The sequence below is a fragment of the Gadus morhua genome, chromosome 8 (genome assembly GCF_902167405.1).
Source record: "Gadus morhua chromosome 8, gadMor3.0, whole genome shotgun sequence".
Lineage (NCBI taxonomy): Eukaryota > Metazoa > Chordata > Actinopteri > Gadiformes > Gadidae > Gadus > Gadus morhua.
This window is the reverse complement of record NC_044055.1, coordinates 23,346,405-23,364,700: the sequence shown is the minus strand read 5'-3', so window position 1 is coordinate 23,364,700 and position 18,296 is coordinate 23,346,405. Positions and strand designations below refer to the sequence as shown.

Genomic DNA, 18,296 nt, shown 5'->3' with positions numbered 1-18,296 from the left:
TAAATGTCTAAATCATCACTCGCATAACACTTTGCAATCAAGTAGAGTTTCAGCTTAACTGTATGTGTTATGCGTTGGCTTATTTATTTCTTTTCAGTTGTCATTCTTCTTTGATTATAGATATGACTGCCTTGGAGCAATCGTTTCTATGCTCCGCGATCACTGAAGTCTTGCCTGACCTTCCAGAGATGACAAAGGATGTTTTAGAAGAGGACTTACAATCCCTTGGGGTAGAGACCTATGATGATTTCCAGTTTATTGAGGAAGCTGACTTGCTGTCTGCGCTGAGGCCAATTCAACCACGAAAAGTCGTTGCTGTCTTGAAACAAAAATGGAAATCAAGTATTACAACCAGCAGCTCATCTGTTGATGCTTCGCCAGGACCTCCTCCATCCTTGCAGTCTCTTTCACCAGGTAGATTAACCCCAACCTCTTCTAACAGCAGCCAAAGCCCTCATGTCGACTGGGTGGTTACCTTTGTGATTCCGTGGGATAAGTTCCCAGAGGAACTGATGCAGACTTTGGAGAGAGAAAAGCGACCGAGTCCAAGAATGAGAAGGGAGATGGTCCGCCTAGTGGTTCATGAGATGAAACAAAAAATTTCCTGAATAAGTAGAAGGAGCTCTATTGAAGTTGCAAAAAAGATGGTATCAAAATATCCCAAATCTTTGCAAGACGTCATAGAAGGAGACGTGATGGGGCAAGGGTATCACTCTTGTTAAGCAATTGCAAAACGTATCGAGAATGTGAAGCGATCAACAACCCCAAAAATAAGAAAGCGAAGGTATCGCACTGATGATTCTGACACCGATGATTCTGACACTGATGAAGTCCCCCCAGAAAAGAGAGCAGCAATCCAGGACACTTATGGGTGCATAACATGGGATCCAAAATTCCTTCCTCTTGGAGAGAACCCAGAGAGCCAGAAGGAAAAGAGAGAAAAAATGAAGAGACCGGACGTTAATTCAGAGGAGCTCAAAAGCCTAATGAAGAACACTTTCTACTCCCAGCGTAAAGAAGTTAACCAGGGGAAAAACATCAAGCATCTCCTTGAACAGTGGCCATTTTTCTTTGAGGAACTTGGCATGGCAGTCCACTTCAGGGAACTCACCAGAATTGGGCTTCAAGAAACGTTCTCGAGGAATCTGGATATGAAAGGGAAACGACTCCTGTACTACCTGAACACTGTTGCTGTCCACAAGAACAAAAGGTTCCTACAGGCTTTAACAAAGTTAAAAGCAATGAGAGGAGAGCTGTGGGGTCTCTCTGAAGACGTCAAAGGGATGGTGCGGCTTCTGTGGTCATACTTCAATGAGAAAGAAGACGCAATGTTCTGTTATGTTGAGGACACGTGTCTGGCCAAGGAAATACAGATGGAAAAGTCCAGTTGACCCCTACCATTGTTGTGTGCGGTAAGTATCTTTTTTCAGTAATTTAGTCAAATTTGCCTTAAAAGGCTCTACATTTCACTCTCCACCTGTATACAGCACATTGTGTCTATGTCAAGCAATTTAATAGACCTTGAAAACTATAAAAGAAAAGTGCTTAAAAAGTTGTTTTAAATGTTTCAGGAAGACTTGCCTTTTAATGTTTTTAGTTTTTTCTCCTCTTTAGGACAATCCTGCTTTTCTTCAAGGCGCACCATGCTGAGCGTGGATCAAAATATCGTTAACGACCACATCCCCTCATTCATTTCTGCCCTGTGCTCAATGTTTGGGAGCTTCTATTGTTTCAACATTCATTACCCGTCAGAGCTGGCATCAACGCTGGAGTTTCTGCAAAGGTGTCTTTTGTGCTTGGCTTTTACCAACATTGACATCTGAACATCTGAAACTAATCTAAAGTAGCTGCTTTTTCCAGATAGGAGACATTTTAATTGTTTAGGTGCCATTTGAACATGATAGCTTGAAGATAAATGAGTGTTTCACAGTAGATAAAGCACTTTTATTTATACAGTCTTCGGTAACACTTTAAATTAAGATACACATATTAATCATAAACTAGCTGCTTACTAACATGGATTTTAGCAGTACATTAGCCCTTTATTATCCATTATAAATGATTATTACACGGGTCTTTTCAACATTCTGTTCACTTGCATGGGCGCTTCACAACTTCCGGCGGTCAATTATTTTTGGATAATTCATTGGCAACGGATGAATAATGACTGCTGTCAAGGTAAACAAAAGGACTTTTTGCCTTTGGTATCACTCCGCACGTAGTCCGGTAACTTGTTAACCCCAGCGTCTTTGGTTGCTAAGCGACGCCAGCTGATCTGAAGCCGAAAGCAACGTTGAAGGCAGGACACTTTGGCTGAGTTACCAATTAACTCAAATAAAATTGGAAAAAACGGCAAAAGAGAAAAACTACAAAGAGGAGACAAAGTTTTGAATGAGGGAGAAGTTGATCAAATAGAAGAGGATCGACACGAAATTAATACTAAAAAGAGCACAATATGGGCCATGTCAGTTTTCCAAGACTGGTTGACAGAGAAAAACATGTCATCAGACTTGTTAAACAAAAGTTCAGAGAATCTAAATAAGATGCTACGATCCTTTTATCCGTCAGTGCAAAATACAAACGGCAAGGCATACTCAAGTGCGACTATATGGCACTTAGTTCATATACTACGTTTTGGCAAGTAGCCATGTAATAAGCGGGATAATGGATAATTGCCCAGATTTGACACTATGAAATCTGTCAGCTTCAAATCGAGCAATGATGTGTTCAAGTCCGTAATCAAAAACCTACAGAAAAAAGGCAAAGACACCAGCAAGCATCACCCCCCTATCTCAACGAAAGACCTACAGTTGCTCATGAACTCTGAGGCACTTTCTGTCAACACAGCTCACGGACTTGTCAGGAAGGTATGGTTCGATGTGCAGCTGCATCTGGCAAGACGCGGCAGAGAGGGCAATCGGTTCTTAACGAGTGCCTCTTTTGTTTTAAAAAAAGACGAGAATAGCTACAAGTATATTTCTCTTTCACACAACGCTGAGACAAAAAATCACAAAGATGCCATAGATCCATGCAAAGAAAATCACCATGGCTACATTTTCTCGGAACCTGACAACCCACATTGCCCCGTTGCCAGTTTTAAAAAGTACATCTCCATTTGCCCCCACGATGCCGAGTCATTTTACTTGCACCCTCTCAAAAAGGACCAGCAGCTGCTTAACAAGCAGGATGAATGGTACTCTCGGGAGCCCATGGGACACAATTTCCTTGGGGAAATGTTGCCTAAACTCAGCAAGGAAGCGGGCCTCTCCAGGAGGTATACCAACCACAGTCTGCGCAGCACCGCTGTCCAACTGCTGTCGCAGGCTGGTCTGGAGAGTCGGGAAATATTGTCTGTGACGGGGCACAGATGTGAGGACAGTCTGAGGAGCTATTGGACTCCGTCCTTGACAGACAGGGAAAAGTGGAGCAGAGTCCTGTCCTCTCATCCCAGCAATAGCAGATCTGGTGAGTTATATTAGGCCTACATAGTCTTACATAAACGATCTGAAATGTCAAACATTTTCTGGCTAACGTGCTGTCGTTTTCCTAAGGTGTGTCCATGGCCCCCGAAGAAATCAGGAATGCAGACAGAAACATCTCCTTCGATATTCCAAAAGAAGCCCCATTCTCCTTGTCAAATTTTACAATTAATGGGAATGTACAGTTCAACATGAATAAATAAAAATAAGCACTAACATTTTTTTTGTGGTTATTTTTTCTTTTTGGCAAGTAGCCGTGTAATAAGCATGGACCTAAGGGTCCAACCCAAGCGTCCTCGGTCGCTTAGCGACATCAACATCTTGGGCGGACTATTTCTCTGCTGATCAACACTATGAATGCTGATAACAAATACATTGTAAATAAATTGTTTCGTTTTGGCAAGTAGCCGTGTAATAAGCGGGATAATGTATAGAACTTTGCCAGTCATTATCGTAAAATAAGCCCCTTCATGGCGAAGCAAGACACCTCCGCTGCGTGTCGGTGTCCTGTTCGCCCTGTCGGGGCTTATTTTCTCGATAATTACCGGCGTTCTATACATTATCCCTTACTTAATTCATACTTTACTCTACATGACCATATTCTGCCATTAACAGACCAATTTACTACAAGTTTCTCTGCTGTAACCCCCTAATTACTTGATAATTGATGGTAAATAAGGACCTTGTTGACCATGAATTATGATCTGAACAGACAAAAGTTTGGTAAGGGCCTTATTAAGTGTCAGCATCTCATGAATAATTATAAACCCTTTACAACACATTATTATGGTCTGTTCTTGTGGAATAAAATGCATAACTACAAGTGTTAATATTTTCCATATACCTACATATTAAGCCATTGTAGGTCAGAATATGTTCCCTCTTCTAAAGTTGGCTGTTTTTCATATTTAATTCATGGGTAATTCAAGAAGTATCAAGCCTCACATGTTCCCTATTCTAAAGTTGCCCCCTCTTCACAATTAGTAAACCATAATTACTGCACACGATAACAGATAAGCAGATTGATAGCCAGCAATTTTTTTATTAATGAAGAACTTTCATTAACATTTTAAATAAAAGAAAATCATACACTAGGACACAGTAACAAAACATAATATGTACGCTTAAGGGCGCTTAAAGGCGTAAAGAGAACAGAACAAATCTTCAAATTCAACATAAGGGGTGTAACTTTACAGCTTCCGGCTGGGAGAGGGGGAGAGACAAGCACATGGGCGGGAATGAGAGAGAAAGGTAGAGGGGAGAGAGAGAAGAGCAAGGGGAAGAATGAGAGAGAAGAGTGAGAATGGTAGATGGAGAGAGAAGAGTGTGGGGGAGAGAGAGAGGGGGAGAGAAGACCCAGTGGGAAAAAGGCCATGTGATGTGACCCCTGGAACGACATTATATTATCTTGTGGTGTGTGTGTGTGTGTGTGTGTGTGTGTGTGTGTGTGTGTGTGTGTGTGTGTGTGTGTGTGTGTGTGTGTGTCCTAGCTAGCTAGCTAGGTAGTGAGTGAGTACAGTATGCAAGTAATTCCTAATTCTAAGCACCTTAATATTGAATAAGCAAAGGAAGAAGTTTTCCCTTGGACTTCATGTCCTTGACGATAGCCTTTTTTTCTGTTTTGATGTGGGATGCACACTTCTTGGCGAACTGAGACAATGTTTCGCTCGCAGGGTTGTACTTTAAGGTCAGGAACGTGTCAGGGTCTGCATTCTTTAGTTCCGCGATTGGAGCAGTCATTTTTATGGTCCCCCGTTCCACGTTGTTGATGTTGAATGCCTCCGTCATGGTGCACACACACTTAAATGTTTTCATCACGCGTTTGTATCTTTCCACGACTTCATCTGGCCCTTTGACTGACCACAAAAAAAAGAAGAAGAATGAAACTGCAATGTTACTCTTATTTTAATGAGCATATTTTACATATAGCATAATTTCTTTCACCCATTGCTTATCATCATACTTATAAGATAGTCACTCACTTGGTAGGGGTTTGAGTAGAGCAATTCTTACCTCTTATGTGAGCTCGCCCAGACAGAGCCAGAGATGATGTCCGTTTGGGTGACCGAGATTAACGATGGCGTTTTTGGCTTCTGGCTTCTGGCTTCTGGGCTGGCATCTCTCTCTGAGGAGTCGCTGATGTTTGGAGAAGACACCAGAAGGTCACCTTCGTCCATGTCATCATCCTCCTCATCTTCCACAGTGTAGTCTTTACAAGAACAGCTTGTGATCAGAATTATTATTTATTTTTTTCCCTATAAAACTTATTTTGTTTATGTTTATACAGGGATGCAAACACATGTATGGTCTAAAAAGAGAGCTCATCAGTGTTTCCCCTTGACTCTGTCCACATTTTTGGTGGTGGGGGGGTGCTACAAATAAGAAATAAATAATGCTCACATTAATGACACATTGTGTAGCTCTATACTTGGCTTGTGGAGGCCCTGATTGGAATGAGCTTTCTTCATTGAAAAAATCTAATTTTCTCACGCTTCCCCTGGATTTCCATGGTAAGTTGCTCCGATATTACTCACTTGATTTCTCCTTCAGGACTTCTGAGTGAAGAAAGTTGCGCTTTTTTTCAAGCTCTTTAATTTTTTTGTCTTGCCACTGGATCTTTGCTTCGAGAAACTCAACAACCGACACTGATCCTTAATAAAACATTACCACAAATAAAAAAATATTATAAAACATAATGACGAAGCCAATGATTTATAGTATGCATTAACATGATGGTAGAGAATGACAACCATTACCTAATCCACTGCTATTGCTGCTGCAACTGGGTGCCACACTTTCATTATCTTCAAGACATAGACAGAATACATGAATTAAGAATTTAAATATATTCAGTGAAAAAGCTTTTACCTGTAGATCTATCTACATAGATATAGATATTTAGTATATGCTACACGTGAACCTCCTAAGATGGCGCAATTTGATTGGTTTGCTATCTCGGGATATTCTGCAATATCCCATGATTGAGATCTCAAATTCGGGATATTGTGGGGAGCGCGTGTGACGGTCGTCTTGTCACGCTAATAAAAACAAATAAACCGCTAATAAAAACAAATATATCCCGGCAAAAAGTGTTCATGTGTAGTATAGATTATAACAATTATTTACAATTATACATGTGTAGTATATACTAAAATAATTATACATGTGTAGTATATACAAAAACTATTATGGGGGCTATTCCCCACTATTCACTGAGCCTTCGGTGAATAAATGTTAAATATATATAAAACCACAAGCTCTGTGTGTCTGTGGCACCCTCGCATAACCACGCCTCTGCGATACCGCTCTCGGCCACGTGATTTTGGCGCGGTTTCAGACTTGCTAGGGCATGCACACGCTACGGGCATGCACTACTAGTTGACAGAAACAACAAGAAAAAAATGGAAATTACCTGATTGCATCATGTTCTTCTTAGATTCTAGCCATTGCTGCCTTCTTCTTTGCCTTAGGCTACATGGAAGGAAAACAAATTTATAAATAACTGCAAAAAAAATAAAAATAATATGCCTAATCATATAATACCATGTTGATTGAAATATAGTTTATATACAGTTGTAGTGGCCTAAATCAGACTAAGAATAATTTCACAATATCCCGAATTAATCAAATTGCGCCATTTTAGGAGGTTCACGTCTAGCATATACTGATATACAATAAGATTAACCTTGTAGTTGGAAGCAAGCTACTGCAGCGGCTGACTGCAGCGCGCTTCTCGGTTTACGGCCTGCTGTAGTGAATTGGTTGCAACACCGGAGCAAAGTAAAAATCCGCCGCTGCTGAGAAAGTAGTCCCTAAAAATGTAATACGCTCATTACGACGCAAGGATAGTTTTATTTCTAACATTATTCTATCAACATCTGATTACATCTGTCTGGTGTTATAATTGATTTGCCTCGGGAGTACTGTGGAGTGGGTAAAACTGGCAGGCTAGCAGAAACCGTCGACTTGCGCTAGCTAGCCTATCACCAGCGAACTCTGCAACCATAAGGACTGAATTAAACGTGCAGAAAATGGTCTCCAATGATAATAACACACTGGCTCACTTGGAAATTCCGAACTACCCCTGTCAACTTACCATTTCAATACAGGATGGCTACAGTCTTGACTCGATCAATACCAAAGCAGAAAGGAAGAACTTTCGTTAGTTGCAGATTAGTCAGTGTAGGTCCTTCTTGGTTATTGGATAGGAATAAGAGGAGGTATAGCTACTGAATTACGGACTGGTGGTTAGATATGCCAATCATACCTAACCCAAACAGTTTAGTTACCAGGGATCTGATGGTAGTTCTAAACCAGCTGAAATTTCAGTAAAGGGTGTGAAATCAGGTGGCCAGGCAGCAGAAAACTGGGTATCACTTTATTTTGATAGTCCACTGTTGACACTCAACAAGCTATCAGTAGATATGCAGTTGCATGTCAACAGTGAATGAGTTCACACTAACCCTAAGGTTAGGGCTAACTCATAAACTGTTGACACATATGTACTGATATATCTACGGATAGCTTGTTGAGTGTCAACTGATAGCTTGTTGAGTGTCAACATGCAACTGCATATCTACTGATAGCTTGTTGAGTGTCAACTGATAGCTTGTTGAGTGTAACAGTGGACTATCAAAATAAAGTGTTACCGAAAACTTGTATTTGCTGAGACTTCTCCCCATTATCATTGCCGAAAAGATCACAGAGGATCCTGTATGGCAACTGACTGTCCAGCTGAAAGAGCTAGTGGAATTGATTTGTGCCCCTACTATATCAGTACCCCATGTTGCATTGCTCAGTGTTGTAATTGGTGATTATCTGGAAGGAAGGAAAGATTTCTTTCCTTCACAAAAACCAAAGCACCATTACCTCACCCACTACCCTGCCTTAATACTAAAGTTTGGCCCACTCATTCGGCTGTGGACAATGAGGTTCGAGAGTAACCACTCATGTTTCAAAAGATGTGTCCGAAAGACACAAAACTTAAAAAATGTATGTCACACACTTGCAAAGAACCATCAGCTACTGCAGGCATACCTTCATTCTGGCTCCTTTTTTGCACCCTCATTGGTGGTTAAGAACTCCATGCTTTCCTTTCCATGCTGAACTGTACAGCGAAGCAGTGTGCTCTGCAGTAGAAGAAACCATAGTCAAAGAAACCAATGTTGAGTCAGCTAACGAGGTGCAGTGGAAAGGCACTCAGTACAAAAAGGGACTCTTTCTGTGTTTAAACCAAAGTGAGGCACTTGAATTCGGACAGATTGAGCTCATGCTTGTGATGCAGGACCAGCATGTGTACTTTATTGTTACACCTCATGACATGTCCTATATGCCAGCATTTCCATTGTATGAAATGAAATGTTGGAAGCCTGAGCAGAAACTAGATTATTATCCTTTGCCTGTGTACAAGCTTTGTGGGACATGGGTAACTTCACTTAACCCATTTAAGCCGGGAAAGCATTGCCGCTGTTCTACCTTTAAAGCCGGGGGCGCTGTTGCGTCATTCTACCTTTAAGGACGGGAAAGCGTTTGCGTCGTTTTTCTGTATAAGGGGGGTTTTTGCCCAAAGTGTCGGCCTCTGGGCCAACGAAATGCATCAGAATAGACACATATAGGTGTCAACTTGTTCCTCGTGAGTTTAGTTCAGAAATTTCTTCAATCAAGTATGGCGGATTTTGAGACTGTAGACTTTTCTGACGGTAGCGATTTCGAGGAGTTTCTCGGCTTCGAAGATGTTGATGAGGCCGAGTACTTTGATGAAGAATACGAACCGATTGACCGGGAATTATGGTTAAGGCACATGTTCGTGAATGACGACGAGGAAGAAGAAGTATGGAACGAGGCTGCTTGTGTTGCCGGTGCGAAGAGATTACTGGCGACAGAGTAAGAATCTCTTTCGGACGCAATTCGCCAGAAATATGTCCCGGTGTTGTGCCGAATTTCGACCCCCCTGCATATTACGACCCCCCTACGCGTGAACGCGCATTCGCTTATTGTCAACGCCCCATACTTTCGTTTAGTTCGAGGAGCTCTTCCGTCGGACAATATTAGTCAAAATTAGTGTTTATATTATATCACAACATCAGAAGTTGAGGAATTTATCACAAAAAGCGATGGCATGTTTTAGGTTGTAAGTTTTAAGACGAACGCATCGCAATGGAACCTCCGACGACCCATGTACGCTACAACATTCACGACAATGAACTACGAGAGCACTTAAATACGTAGTAGTTAGAAGTAATAAATGTATGCATTATGTTATTTGCTCAATTTTGACAACCTCTTGGTAGCCTACCCTAGAAAGCACATTTAACTGTGACAAATCCAAAACTAAGGAAATCCTTTACTATGTAGGCCTACAGACTCAGTGAGCACAGCCTCGCCATCGAGAGATGCCACCACAGTCCTGTGGTGCCTGTGAAGTATATTGGATATATTCAATATATATTCAATACATATTCAATATATCCAATATATATTTTGGATATATTGAATATATATATACTGGATATATTCAATACCCAGCCAATTTAGCCTGGCATATTCATCACCCCTCTCCTATTTCTTGTTTGCAAAGTCTGAGAAACGTATTGACGGCTGAGTGTTGATTGTTACTGAAAATACAACATTTTCTTCATTATGAAGTCTTCGGCTTTGAACTTCAGGTGACCTTTCACCAATTATCACGAGAGTTTTAGGTAAACATCTACGAGAGTTTAGATGATAAATCAAAGCACGTGTTGAAGATGGATCCCAAAATATATTCCGAAATTTTAGATTATAAATGCAAATGCATTTATCCTGAGGGCTTGTCCAAGCAGGAAAAAAATATTTTCCGCAAGAAGGCACTTCTATTCCGCATTGAAGGTGAGAGACAAGAAGTAATGCAAATTTCGGAGTGAAATTCAAGGAACGAAAAAAAATAGCTCATATTATAATGTCACACAAAAATGTGTGAGATCAATGTTGTTTCAATAAAATATCATTATGTTACAAATATTTACACTAAATATTTATAGTGTAGGCCTACCCTACATAGGTGAAGCTATGTAGGGTACACAGGGACTCAAGCTAGAGCTGGAAACCCACCAGCAGACAGAACAGACACAGACAAGGAGGGATACAATTAACACACTAAAACCTGAGATCAAAAATCTTGCTTTTAATGAGCTGTGTAGTATGTTGTATGTCCAGGTGAGGGTCCTGCTCTGGAAGAATTGAGTGTTGAATGTACACCATTCAGAGATCAAATTTTAGATTTTTAGATTTATTTATTTTTAATTACGGTCAGAAACCGTATGTTGGCATGCAAACCACCTGACTGCAATGCACTCAGGTGGTGTATGCATCAAATTAAACACAAAGCCAAACAAAAGGTTAATTGGCTATTACACTATACTAAACTATATTATAGGTTTCACTATTCTATAATGTTAATGTTGCCGTTCTGTTTTGTAATGTTATAAACTAGGCCCTACATGTCTTTGTCATAAAGTAATTTTCTACAATTTCACAGACAATGAACTGTATTATGTGCGTCGCAAGGCGACATCTACTGCCAGTACAACCAAAGTTGTCTGTGGAAAAGAGGAGGCAAAGGCAATTTTCGCAGAGTTCCACAGCAGCAGTATCGGAGCGCACTGTGGGCAGCGAAAGACCAGAGATGCCATCTCTGCCAGATTTTATTGGCCTGGCATGTCTTCAGAGATTGACTCATGGGTGATTATACTAAATGGTTTTTTTCAACAGTATTCCAAATTCAAGCCTTTTCAAATGAAGATCATATACATTTCTGTATTTTAACATTTTAAATATTGCTGTTTTAATAAAGGTGGCACAGTGTGTTCCATGCCAGGCCAACACAACGACCATAAAGCGTGAGGTGGAGTATATACCCATCACAGTATGTTTTCTTTTCTATTACGCTCCTAATACAACTTGTGTTTTGTATGTCTCAACAATAATAATGAGTCATAATGATTGATGCGATGTTTCCTTATTAAACATTTTACATTTAAATGAAATATGGAAAACCAAATATAAAAAGGGAGATATTTTTGTCATTCATTCATTTCTTCTAGGTTAAAGAGCCATTTGAGCTGGTCGGAATGGACCTCATTGGGAAGCTGACAGTCACCGACAGAGGGAACCAGTACATTTGCGTCATGGTGGACTACCTCACTAAGTGGCCACAAGCTTATGCCCTTCCATCGAAGACAGCAAAAGAAGTCACTGGGTGTCTCTTGAAGTTTGTGCACCAATTTGAAGCACCTAAGAGAGTCCTCACAGACCAGGGGACGGAGTTTGTAAATGCTGTAGGTTTCATATGTACAGTATAAGCTGGACCACAGGATTAAGTCACAAGTGCTGCTGGCTTGTTTTGTCATTTCATGAAATTGGTTAAATACTTTCTTACACAATGTCCTTAACTGTTTCTCTTGTCATTCTTTACTAATAACAGCTCAACAAAAATGTTTGTGAAGTATTGCAAATCAAAAGGAGTCTTTGTGCTCCGTATCATCCACAAACCAATGGTTTAGTGGAAAGGATGAATGCAACCATACAGAGGTATGATCTGTATGTTTTAATTGTAATAATACTCACTATAAAATAATGTTGTTCTAATATGTTATTTTATTATGCTATATCTTTGAAAAGCTCAAAGGTGAAAATCTGACGAGGCAATATTAATCAATCTTTGATGGTATCATCTCTTCAGAGCACTTTGCAAACTGGTGGGAAACAACCCCAAGGAATGGGACATGCATCTCGATGCGGTAATGTTTGGCCTAAGGACAAAAAAACAAATGACCACTAATTTCTCGCCATTCTATATGATGTTTGGAAGAGAGGCGCGATATCCATCCCAGATCCCAGAGCAGTACCAGGTTAGTACAGGCTTTTAACTACTCAAAATATTCAATACTACAGACTGAAATACTAATAAATGTGTAAGCTTTTCTATAAATATCACGCTATAAACTTAAAATACATTTTCAGATTGACAGCAGTGTCGAGGACGCTGTGGCCAAAGACAACCTGACCGACTCTGCCCTCAATATCAGCAAAATTCTCTCGTGTGCTGAGGGGAACACCAAGAAAGCACAAGAGAAGATGAAGAGGATGTCCCAAAAATCATCGATGCAGAAATTCAATGTTGGTGACATGGTCTGGAGGTTGAACATTAGGAGCCGGCAAAGGAAAGGAGGCAAGCTGGACCCCAATTTCCTGGGGCCATACACTGTGTTGTCAGTTGAGAACAAAAGTGCTGACTTGGTGGACGTGAATGGTGTTGTCTTTCCAAAGATCAATATTGACCACCTGAAGCATCACCATGCACAGAGTCCTCACATCCCCCAAAATTTGAAGGTAAACCTCAAGCTAGCCGGCACCACATTGGCAGCATCCACCCCACCAGCATCCACCCCAGCACCAGCATCCACCCCACCAGCATGCACCCCAGCACCAGCATCCACCCCACCAGCATCCACCCCACCAGCATCCACCCCACCAGCATCCACCCCAGCACCAGCATCCACCCCACCAGCATCCACCCCACCAGCATCCACCCCAGCACCAGCATCCACCCCAGCAGCATCCACCCCACCAGCATCCACCCCACCAGCATCCACCCCAGCACCAGCATCCACCCCAGCAGCATCCACCCCACCAGCATCCACCCCAGCAGCATCCACCCCACCAGCATCCACCCCAGCAGCATCCACCCCAGCAGCATCCACCCCACCAGCATCCACCCCACCAGCATCCACCCCAGCAGCATCCACCCCAGCAGCATCCCCAGTCACAGACCCAGCTAAATGTATGTGATATGAATGTTTGGAGATTTGCTGAAGTTCATTATATATATGTATAAACATGTGATTTATAATCTAATGTTATGGTTTTCTACATGTTAAATATTATGTGGATGCTTCCAGTATTTATTATACCTTAATATTGCAGGTGTAGAAGAAGCTTGGCAGGGAACAGATGTCTATGTGCTGCTCTCAAAAATAGGGCCATACCTAATCTTCTTTGCCGACATCGCAAGAACCGCTCCAGATATGGAGTTTGAGAGTGAGGTAAGACCTCACCTTGCTCATAGTAAAGGACTAACTACTTTCACGTTGTTACATATGTTGTTAGAGCATATATTTTTGACATCACTACTCTGGTATCACTTATAGTACAGTTTAATTTATCAGGATCATTAGCATTTTAGTACTCTGTTTTTCCATTGTAAGTGTTACATTTGACCTACCCATGTGATTAAACAGCATTTTATTCATCTAACTGATTATCTTTCTTGTCTTTATTCTTTCTTTCAGGTCATGAATGCCTACATGCAGCTACTGGTGCGAGACTTTAATGCGAAGTCAACCGACAGGGCTATGGCAATAGACACATTTGAGATGTCCAACATATGGAAAAGGAAACAACCAAAAGTGAAGGTTAGGGAAAGCTTTGCCTGCTCCAATACTGAAGTGATGTGTCTCTACAAAGTTATGAACTCCATAAATAATTGGAACTTTTTATTCTTTAAGCTGGATCCACACACAGGGTATCTGCAGGTTTCAGCAAGTCAAATTTAAGACTTTTTAAGACCTTTTTAAGACCACCTTGAATGAAATTTAAGACCTTAAACCCGCGATGGTCGGGGGGATCCCGCTGTATTACAACCCAAGCGTAGCATGTGTGTCACTCAATGAGACTCATTCAAGTTTACTTTTTGTCTGTTTATTGAACATAAAGTGATACTCAGTGCTCTCTGGTTCAAAAACTGTAAGAACAAGTGCATGTTTCCGAACAAGAAGTTTACAAAATAATATACAAAAATACACAAACAAATTTAGTAAATTGAGTCAAACAGCATTGGCTCTGTGGTTCATGAAATAACAAGTGCAGCTGCAAACCTCTAACAAAAAAAAACAACGAATGAACCTAACACACACACACACACACACACACACACACACACACACACACACACACACACACACACACACACACACACACACACACACACACACACACACACACACACACACACACAATGAGCCTCAGGTGAGCCTCAGTTCTGTGGCCTTAATCTCCAGTTCTGCCTCAATCCTTTTCAGCTCACTTAATTTTTCCTTGCATCTCTTCCTGAGGATGTTTGATTTCGTTATGAGCTGAGCCATCAAGGTGCCGGACTTACCCTCAGCTTGCTCGGCAAACAGGTCAGCATCTTTCTCCAGAGAGCCACATACCTCCAGGAGAGTTTTCTTTTTCTTCTTAAGCTCAGCGACGTGTTCTTCTGCAGCTTTCCTCTTCTGCCCTTGTGCAGCACCTTGGCTCTTCCTCTTTTCCAGGTCAAGGTGTTCTCTATATTTTGACCTTGCTGATCCCACCGAGGTCAGCAGCTCCTTGGTGAGAGGGACATTGGCAACCCCCCCACAAACGGCAACGTAGTCACATACCAGTCTCTGGGCAATGACACCGTCCTCCTTAAGGTTTACAGTTTCCACCTCCTTATTTATCGAGAAGCCTCTCTCGACCGTTGCCTGCCCATGGGATAACAGTAGGATCTTCTGACAGAAACCCCAAAGCTCAGGGTAGGGTTGGCTGAGAAAGCCATGCAGAAACACATCAAGCCTGGTTTCGATGGGCCGGAAGGACAAAAACTTCTCACTTTTAGCCTCGACAGACATGAAGTTCCCAAACTGTTGGATAATCACATCACCTGTAATAAAACAGATGAAAGGAAATATGTGAAATCTTATTTAGATGATTAATTATGATAAGCAGATGGTCTTATGTCCAATTGTTCCTTATAATCAGGAACAACATTAAAACTATTCTATGAACTATTCATACCAGCAGCGACACCTCTGGACAACTGCTTGTCTTGCAGGAATTTCTGCACTACACTCCTCATTCTTCCCTGGCACCAGTCCGGGTCGGAGTACATGGCTGTGGGGTCCAGGCATGCCACCTGTCTCACAATAGGGTACTTCAGGGGGCTCTTGTCCTGGACTTTCTTTAGGATATTTGACATACCCTTCACGCAGTCCTTCCTAAACTCTAGGGCAGTGAGCTCTCCTATGCTGTTCTTTCTCTGGAGGTCCTGACAGATGGGTAATGTGTTGTAAATACAGCTGAATGGCCTAACACAGCATTCTCTCCTGCCTGGTGGATATGGAGCATCATTTGATAGAAAGTAAGTAATAAGTAATACATCTAAATTACCTTCAGGGCTGCCTCTGCACCCAAGCCTATGTCAGCTTCCTTCAAGTTGACCCAGATCTTTTGGTCAGCCACATCCAGCCTCACCAGCTGCACTGGAGTGATGTTTTGGAGATGCTCCCTCTTGACAAAACGCCTAAGCATACTCTGAAAGGGTAATAGGAATTGTTACATAGAGGGGTAGGTACCTTGATAACCACATTAACCATGATAAACATTTCTATATTAGTTATTTAAAATAATCTCTTAACATCACCATAAGAAAGTATAAATAATGATGAGTGACCTTTACTGAGCAAAAACATAATCTTTCAGTCATTTTATGTTTTGATTGGGTACGAGTTTCATGAATCAAGCTACCAAACAGCGTCTCCCATTTTTGCCTACTACACGCATGCCCGCACACATACAGTATGCCCCACACACGCTCAACTTGTTTTTCTTTTCTTCTTGATTCTTCATTATTAATTTGATTACCTGGAACAACTCCACCAAGTCCTTGCAAAGGAATGGCATGACTGGTGCGTCAGTCTGATACTTCGTCAGAAAGGGAGTGAACGTCCTTGAGATGGCCATGAAGAATTGTAGCTTAGGCAAGATGAGTGGATCTTGCTTGGCTGCTTCTATGGTGTCAAATGAGGCTGTTCCAGGGTTTGGAACCTTCTTTGTCCGCACTGCATCCACGTATGTCACCAGTGAAGGCCATACCTTTAATATTTCATCATGTATGTGTTTATTATTTCATCATGCACGTCTATTTTATCGTATTGTGCAGCACCTTGTAATTTTGTTAGAGTGCTATAATATAAATAACGTTTAATTACTATTACCTCTATGGCCCTTTCTACAACTGGCAGGTTTTCAATCCACCGATGCCCACAGAATGGTAGCGGGAAGACTGAGGATTTGGTGAGGGCAATGAAGTCATCCCTCCTTGCTGGTGTGTTATGAAAAAGGTAGTGCATCCCCCTCAACACCTTGGTGGAAGAGAGCGGAATGATGAGTTAACCGTCATCTCTGATGGAGAATGACTTTTACCCACCCATGCACACACTGATAGCACTGGTGGGACTTCTTCACTAAAATTGTTTAAAGGAGCAATATATTGCAGGCCCATTCCCCCTGTCATATCAGACTGTAAAACCAGCACCGCCCATTAGACCACACAGTGACAGTGATATCTTTTTCTCACAGGGGCAACTTGAGTCAAGGAGGCAAATGGGCTGTTGCCCGGGTAACCAAAGCAACATCCTGAGCAAATCCCGAGACTGACGGTTAATGTACATTATGTGTAAATGGTAATAAACATCTGTAATAACATTAAATCAAATTCAAGCTCTATTTATATTCTTTCTATTGTCCATGTGTGAAACTAATTTCCCTAGTGAAACTAATGAAAGATTTCTCTTAGTTATAATTATCTTACCTTCTCCAGTTGCCACATAGAGAATCCACATTTGAATGCGTTATGTAGGGTGTGGAGGCCACAGCTACCCACATTCACCAGCTGGACACCACCATACTGCTCAGCGTGCTCTTGCTGTAGAAGCTCAAAGAATTTCCAATTTACATTGGGTCCATCCATGGAGATGGACACCATGTTCCTCAGATTCAGCTCCTTCACACACTCCTGAGAAAGAAGTTGATTATGATTATAATGACATGATTGCCAATGGTTCAGTTTAATTTATTTCATCCTCAGTTAACATTAACTCTCTCCCTCTTCCATCCATCCACTCCCTCTCCCTTCTCTTATGTCCCCATCTCTGTTAGTCTAAAAAAATAATGGGGTAGAAATTACTAGCCTACACAGCATGAATACACACACATGTATGAACTTAACTCCTTTACTCACACACACATGTATAAACACACAAACATAACACTCAAAGCTGCAAGCTTTTTATATTCATCATACAGCCACATTATACCTTTTAATATGTAATTGCATTACACATATGCAAGCACACACATGCCGACACACACACACAAACACAGACACACGCACACATAATTATATATACGGCCCCCAAGCACACGCACACACACACGCACACACATGTCATCATTCCCTATTTTAGGCCGACCATTATACTGAATAGGCCTGCATAATGAAATTGCCCAAATGCATATAAAGTTCACAATTAATCATTGAAAAAAAATTATATTACTTACTTTGAAGTGGTGCAGTAAATCTCGGGCTGTTGCGTGTCCCATGAATTGTGAGCCCAAGTACCGGGAATGCACTTGATCTCCGACCCAATATCGGACGTGCACGTCAAGTTGTTTGCTCTTAGTGGCGTGGTTCAACGTCTCATCAAACATCAACACAAAATCAGCCTTGTTGACGCTGCAGATTAGCTCGTTGCGGATGAACGGCGCTAGTCCGAAGCGAGTTATATACGCCGTTTTGTCCTTTCCGGCCGTAAAGGTGCTCGCGATTTGAGAGTCGGGGAACATCATACCGAAGAGCTCTCCTATCCCCTCATTTGAGTTGTAGGACTGGTGCTTGACCACTGTGTTCAAAATCCACAACACCTCCGCTTTCAGCGTTGGTGTCGCACCAAATGCTACCCTCAGGTCAGTGCTAGC

The 18,296-nt window shown here is 41.6% G+C and overlaps 1 protein-coding gene and 1 long non-coding RNA gene across 3 annotated transcripts; one reads left to right on the top strand and one right to left on the bottom strand.

Moving 5' to 3' along the window:
- Positions 1-13,239: 13,239 nt before the first annotated feature.
- LOC115549556 (uncharacterized) lies at positions 13,240-13,930 on the top strand. The gene is made up of 3 exons (XR_003977783.1): positions 13,240-13,299; positions 13,443-13,561; positions 13,808-13,930. It is a non-coding gene; the product is annotated as an uncharacterized LOC115549556 (long non-coding RNA).
- Positions 13,931-14,164: 234 nt separating this feature from the next.
- Positions 14,165-17,871, bottom strand: LOC115548177 (uncharacterized). Of its 2 annotated transcripts, none has more exons than XM_030362608.1 (5): positions 17,131-17,863; positions 16,535-16,681; positions 16,182-16,412; positions 15,708-15,851; positions 14,165-15,201 (listed from the first exon to the last, which is right to left on the bottom strand). In XM_030362608.1, exons 1-5 carry the CDS (start codon positions 17,302-17,304, stop codon positions 15,193-15,195), a joined length of 705 nt encoding a protein of 234 aa, XP_030218468.1. In that variant the 5' UTR covers positions 17,305-17,863; the 3' UTR covers positions 14,165-15,192. The 2 variants fall into 2 exon arrangements, with proteins under 2 accessions (XP_030218468.1, XP_030218467.1); XM_030362607.1 differs by lacking the exon at positions 14,165-15,201 and adding an exon at positions 15,232-15,585 and having other exon boundaries at positions 17,131-17,871.
- Between the last annotated feature and the right edge of the window lie 425 nt (positions 17,872-18,296).

Bases quoted from the DNA above. Each gene is read 5' to 3' on its own strand.
- LOC115548177 (XM_030362607.1), bottom strand. From the start codon at position 17,304: ATGGTGTCCATCTCCATGGATGGACCCAATGTAAATTGGAAATTCTTT. The intron at 16,413-16,534 runs GTAATAGTAATT...GAAATATTAAAG, and splicing joins TTGTAGAAAGGGCCATAGAG to GTATGGCCTTCACTGGTGAC. The intron at 15,586-15,707 runs GTAATTTAGATG...CCCATCTGTCAG, and splicing joins GTGCAGAGGCAGCCCTGAAG to GACCTCCAGAGAAAGAACAG.